Here is a 7,082-nt window from a genome sequence, read left to right on the forward strand (position 1 = left end):
TGGAGGAAGGAGCTTCCAACTCCAGATATTTGCATGTTATAGGTAATCCTAAAATTGCAATTAATGGATTCTTAAAGGGAATTAGAATGGTTTTTACCTTGAAATTCAGACTTTGAAGATGAGTTCAGACTCCTCTCGCATAAATAACCCCTTGTGATCAACATAATACTTATTGTTGGTGGGTTTTAGACTCTTTAGTTATCACATTATTTATTTTTCTGATTATAAAACTTTAGATGCCAAATATAAAATATGTAAAATAACAAAAAATGTGAAATTGATAATTATGTATCTAGACAATTTGTTTCTAACATTTTGTCAAAGTATATGAAGAAGTCTATATGAAAAATGCACAAGTCCACATATCTAATATACAATATAATAATTCTAATTACTCATCTTATAGTATATATTTGTGTCAAATGAATAGTTTTTTGTCATTCTTTTCAAACATACAAAAAAACACAAAAGAAAAATATGCAATTTGGTTCTCTATATAACCATTTAACTATCTACATGCATTCTATGACATTTTGTTGTAAATTCAATTTTTGTGTCGCAAAATTTACTTTAAATAAATGTATTTATTTTTATTTATATTTGCCTTTCTTTCTTGATAAAGTTCCAATTTATAATGAAAGCTAAATTTATTCTTTCACATTTAATTTTCATTTCTCCCTTATCATTATTTCTGGTGAAATAATTTATTTATTTATAAAATTTTTATTTTATATATTTAATACATATTTATATACTTAATATATATTTATATATTTACTACTAATGGCTTGGAGAGTGGAATTATTACACTAGTGTGTCTATTGCTTCAAATAAAGCATTACCTAATCAAGTTATTTTATTAGCAATTAGAACAAAGTAAGATCAATAAGAAATACATTACATTCTACCATTAAGATTAGAAAATACTATTTAAAGTATAAAAAAATAAGGATTGCACAGGAGATAGCACACCAAGTGGTTCCAATCAGCTAGAGAATTCTGTTCTGACAGTCTCAGAGGCACTGTACAGGTGGGACCAGGGCCCATGTGTTTCAAGGATCCTGGGTCAGCACTCATCTTCTGAGGACTATCTGCATAAGGACATTGTCCACAGAATCTTAGTTAAGATTTTTAATGTGAGTTACTTTTTAATTCTTGTCATTTAAGAATGAGTCATACTAGTTGTTAAATGCAACTAAGGATTAATTCCTTGTACTTTATTTGCTCAACTGGTAGTAAATTGCACTTAATGAGGACAGTTCCACAGGTTCAGAGGCATCTTTCTCTGCATTATTTTCCTATCCTCTGTCATTGGGTTCAAATGACATACAGGCTGATTAAACGAAATGCCCGGAAAGCAGCCTGTTGGCATGGTGATGAAACAATGGACTATGCTGAGTTTATTTATCTGGTTTAATTTGTAAAACAATGAAATATGTAGGGTTTGGGAGCTACATCTGCCTACAGGTGACCATTTCACATCCAGAAAACATACAATTTTGTGTGGGGTGGCTGGGGGGAAGCAGGGCCATGAGAGCTTAGGTGAACAATGCTTTACAGGCTGTGGGGGCTCAAGCATGTTTGATACAGTAATTAATTTCACCTGAGTTTTGTTTTTTCTTTGTGGTACTGGGAGTGGAACTCAGAGCTTCACATATGCCATGCAGGTGCTCCACCACTGAGCTATATACCCTTGCATAAGGACTTTAGTCAGAAAGCCATGTTTAATTCATCATGATCATCTGCTCAAGCATCACCACCCTCCAGGTTCTATGGTGCCTCTCATGGTGTGGGACTTTGTCTTCAGGACAAAATTTCTTTCATTAGTATAAAGACATCAAATATTTCAAGTATTTGATGTAAATTTCCAATATATAATATATGCCTGGTATTATTCTTTTTTTCAGTTTTTAAAATAAGAGTCAATTAATTAACAAAATTGGCATGGAGTGTCAATATCTTTTTTGGATATGGATGATTTTTGAATAATAGAAGTACAATAATGTGATTCCCTTGAATGAAAACTGCAATGGATTTATGAGAAGAATTTCATAATCTCATAAATTAGTTAACCTCCTGGTTAAAAAAATGTTGGGTGTTTTTAGAAAGCAGAGCAGTTGCAATAGATGTGGTGTCATCATATTTAATCGGGATTTCAGTGCAATATCTGAAGATGCTTCCATCAACCCAGACAAAAAAAAAATTATTTTGAGAGAAGGAGGATAATCTTGACCATTGTATTAAGATACAGGGGATGGCCAGCAATGCGTCTTTGTTGCTTATCACATTGGTCAGTAATGTTTCTAGGACATGTCCTTATCTTTAATGTGCACATTAAAAAGAAGGGTTTTCACAATTTCTCATGCTATGGTCATCTGTCCTAGGGAGGTGTCTGAGGTAACTCAGTATAGGTTTCATGGAGATTTCGGTATACAGAATATGGGAACTTGCTGTGTTTCATCAAGGCCCCAGTTGAGGCAAAAGGAAAAATAAGAATTCAGAGGTTGGATAATCTGCTGACCAAACTCTGGTACCTAATCTGGCCTTCATGAACAGAGCTGGGCAGGGAAAACTAAATTGAGAAAAGAAGAGGACCTTTATGACAGGATTCACTGTCTGAGGGCTTCCTTCTAAACATTTTAGCAAAGAGAGATGATGATGATGATGATGATGATGATGATGATGATGATGATGATGATAATTTTCTGCTGCTTGGTCCAAGATAGGTAACTAGACATACACTAGAACTAATGGGGAATATTATTATACCAGTAAGCAGGTGAAGAGAGCTGCAGTGATTAGTAAACACAGATGAGACTTCTGTTGATAAAATGATTGATTTTTACTCTAGAATAAAAGGCACCACACACAGGTGAGAGTATCCATGACTATGGCCTCTCACCTGTCTCCATAATCCATTACACATAGTGCTTTAAGCAAGTGCCACCTCCCAGTGCCATCACAGGTGCAATGACTGAGCTCAGCAGTTGGTGGGGTTGTTTTCCTTCCTGTATGCCCGAGTTTGCTTTCAGGTTCAATGGTCGTTAAATTAAGAGTTAAATTAAGAAGGGAATCTGGGTGGGTGAGATCATCAGCCAGGACACAGAGCAGTTTGATGTGACATACACCAACTCACTGCACCAGGAAGCCTCTGTTTCCTGTTCAGGGGCAGCAGCAGCTTGGAGCCCAGTGGTTCCTCCCTCACCCTGTCAGGCTCCCCTCCCAGTGCAGAGCCCTGAAGTCAAAGAAGAATTTCTTCTGCAGGAAAAAGGCAAACATGGTGCTGCCCAGGCTGCTGAAGCTGCTCATGGCATCAATGTGGCTGGGTAAGGATGATGCCTATGGGAATAGGCCTCCTCTGTGACTAAGGGACTGGGGGACAGGGTAGCCTTACAGAGACTTTGGAAGGGATGTTTAGCACTGTCTAAAAATGCACCTTTTCTTTTTTTGGTTCCCCACCACTTGTCCCTCAACTTTCTGATTCTGTCCTTTTTTCTTCAGGATCCAGTTTTGCCCAGAAGGTGACTCAGGCCCAGCCAGCCATGTGGGTGCAGGAGAAGGAGGATGTGAGCCTGCTCTGCTCCTATGACACCAGTGATGCACGTTATAGTCTCCTCTGGTACAAGCAGCCCAGCAGTTGGGAGATGGTCTTCCTCATCCATCAGAACTCTTATGGTCGGGAAAATGCCACAGAAGGTCACTACTCAGTGAATTTGCAGAAGGCCAGCAAATCCATCCAGCTTGTCATCTCAGCCTCACAGCTGGGGGACTCAGCAGTGTATTTCTGTGCACTGAGAGAGGACACAGTGGGAGGACTGTGGGGGGAGGTGCACAAAAACCCAGGGTCTGCCTGAGACAGCCACCTGTTGGCGGGACCAAGGCAGGGAATGCCACCCCAGACAGGAAGTGGCAGGGCTGTGGCATCTCATGTCTGGGGTTGGAGGAAAAACACTCACTCTGAGGAACCCCTCCCTAGGTTCATAGACCACATAAGAGTTCTCACTAATCAAAACAGCCATATTCCTGAATCTTTGAATTGAAGGCAGACACATAATTTTTGACAGAAGATTGAAAAGAGAGAGCAGCTACAACAAAAAATGTTGGTTGAAGAATTGGCTAAGGAAGTTCCCAATCATGTGGCTGAAAAATATCAACAAAGATCTGTATGAATTGTTACATATTCAGATCAATTTGTCCACTACATATTTATTGAACAAATATTACCTTCCTTTTTTAAATAAAAAATGTCCATGGAATGTCTCTGTACATTTCCTTTTGGAAAGTATATGCTTTTAAAATACTATTTAAAGTATTAGTTTGGTTTAAGTTTATTTGTTGAGAGTAAATGATACTCACATTGATTTAGTTTCTTTTTTTTTTTTTGTGGTGCTGGGAATGGGTCCCAGGGCCTCACACATGTGAGACAAGGGCTTTATCACTGAGCCCCAACCCCAGACCCTCATATTTACTTTCTAGAAGTTGCTACTATGCAACATACTTAGTTCTCAGAGTTTGTTCTGTCTAAACACCTCTAACTTCAAGAGCTCAATTTCTATTCTGAAAGTTTCCCTGACCCTCCACTGTCAAATCCATAGATGACTAAAAGTTATTGGCTTTTGTAAGGAAATGTGGAGGATCTCATCCACAGAGATTCAGGCTTATTTGTTTGTACATAAATAGGTACCATTTTTCCTAATCAAAATCTTTTGAATATATTATCTCTTTCTCTATAATGTTTCCACATTACTCATTTAGTTCTTGCTATCTGTTTTTTTCATTCTGTGGTAATCTCAGGAATCAGTTTCATAGTAAATTGTGTTACCTGTTAGAATAAATCTTTCCTCAACAGTACCTTTTCATGGAGATTTTGATAATTCTTGCACAATTATTTTTCAATACAAATGTTAAAAGTTGTATTCAACAAATTCCTTTAAAACAAAGGGAAAAAAATAAAACCAGAGAGTTGGAATTACATTAATAGAATATGTCATGGGAAATATTGACTTCTTATTTCTTAATTTGAATAAAGGCATTTTCTCAATCCATAAGGGACATTTTGTGTTATTCAATTATATTTGAAGGTTATCTTAAATTAGATTTATTTAAATGTATTCCTACATATTCTTCTCCATGTGTACACTTTTTCAATTGAATTTTATTTTACGTATTCATTTTTGTTGGTATTCCAAATATAAAGAAAGGCTATTTAAAAAATTACATTGGTTATATACTTAAGAATTTTTATCTTTAAAAGTTGCAGTGTATTTATACTACCTAGACATTTAAATTTTATTTTATAGAGCTAGCCTAACCTTAATTTAACATATTATAGAGAACACTAAAAACATTCACTCTTGAATATAGCCACAAATTTTTAAGTTAAGAAATTATAAGTAAGAATAACAGAATAGTGAAGCTTGATTTTTATAAAAGGTATTTACTTATATATTCATTTATTCAAAATAATGACTAGTGAATACCTACTGTGTGATTCAATTGGAGCACTTACTCCATCTATGGCCTTGTTACCACATCTGAGATGAAAAAGCTTAACTTCTATACTACTAGTAAACCTGACCTGCACCAATCTCGTATCAATCTTACCCATAAAATGGTCAGTCATTGCTAACTCTTGGAGAGACAGTGTGAAGGGACAAGAGAATGAGTTCTCTCTTTTCTCTGCTCTTGTCCTCCCCTTCATCTCTAAAAACATTTAGTCCATCATGTGGAACATTTTGCACTCCTCCAGTCCTGCTGTGCTCAATCAATGTCCCATAGTCCACATCTTCATTCTCTCAGATCTCTTCCTTCTCTCTCTAACCCCATTTTCTCATGCTGTAAAATTAGATGGTAGTGATTAGTCAATAAGTGAACTTGCCTTGTAATTTACTCTCATATTTGCATTTGGAAAGCAGAGGTATGGGAAGAAATCTTAAAAGGAAGTATCTTTTACAATTTAAAAAAAAAATTGTGTTAAATTGTGGTAAAAAACTCATTACATAAATTTAGCCACATCATACTGACATAAAAACAGACATGTGGACCATGAAATAAAAGACACAGAAAACCATATAATTACAGTAATCTGATGCTTGATAAAGGTGCCAACATGATATATTGGGGGAAAACACAGCCTCTTTACTAAATGGTGTTGGAAAAACTGGATATCCATATATTGAAGAATGAAATTAGATGCCTATCTCTTACCTGCTCAAAAGTTAACTCAAAATGGAGCAAAGATCTAGGTATAAGACCAGAAAGTTTTGCAATTAATGCAAGAAAACACAGGGAAATACTTCAATATATAGCCACAGGCAATGACATCCTGAATAGGGCTCCTATAGCTTAGAAAATAATAGCAAGAATTAGTAAATTGGATAACATAGATTTTAAAAACTTTGGCACAGCAAATAAAACAATTAGCAGTGTGAAGAGGCAGCCTACAAAATGGGAGAAAATCTTTGCCATCTACTCTTCCAACAGAGAATTAATTTAATGTTCAGAATTTACACATAAAAAAACTCAATCCAAAAAAAAAAAAAATAAATAACTGGGCTGGGGATGTGGCTCAAGAGGTATCACGCCTGCCTGGCATGCGTGCGGCCTGGGTTCCATCCTCAGCACCACATACAAACAAAGATGTTGTGTCTGCCGAAAACTAAAAAATAAATATTAAAAAATTCTTTCTCTCTCTCTCTCTCTCTCTCTTTAAAAAAAAACCCATTCAACAAATGGGCAAATGAACTAAACAGACCCTTTTCAAAAGGAAAAGTACACTTCGTGTACAATTACTCGAAAAAGTGTTCCATGTATTTAGCTATCAGGGAAATGAAAATCAAAACTACTGAAAGTCTCTCTCACTCCAGAAAGAATGACAATCATAAAGTATAAAATAAACAATGAATTCTGGTGAGGATGTTGGAGAAAGGAAGGCTTATGCATTGTTAGCAGAAATGGAAATTGGTATAGAATGGAGATTCCTCAAAACTCCTGAAAACAGAATTGCTCTATTACCTGCAATACCACTCCTTGATACTTACCCAAAGGATACCCATGTTTACTACAGCATAATTCATAATAGC

At 36.0% G+C, this 7,082-nt stretch overlaps 1 gene segment (V, D, J or C); it reads left to right on the forward strand.

The window, feature by feature from the left end:
* The first annotated feature begins 3,277 nt into the window (after window positions 1–3,277).
* Window positions 3,278–3,854, forward strand: LOC114108171 (T cell receptor alpha variable 14/delta variable 4-like). The segment is given in 2 exon segments: window positions 3,278–3,326; window positions 3,502–3,854. Coding segments are annotated over 2 exon segments (402 nt in total).
* The last annotated feature ends 3,228 nt before the right edge of the window (window positions 3,855–7,082 follow it).

The sequence above is a fragment of the Marmota flaviventris genome, chromosome 2 (genome assembly GCF_047511675.1).
Source record: "Marmota flaviventris isolate mMarFla1 chromosome 2, mMarFla1.hap1, whole genome shotgun sequence".
Classification (NCBI taxonomy): Eukaryota; Metazoa; Chordata; class Mammalia; order Rodentia; family Sciuridae; genus Marmota; species Marmota flaviventris.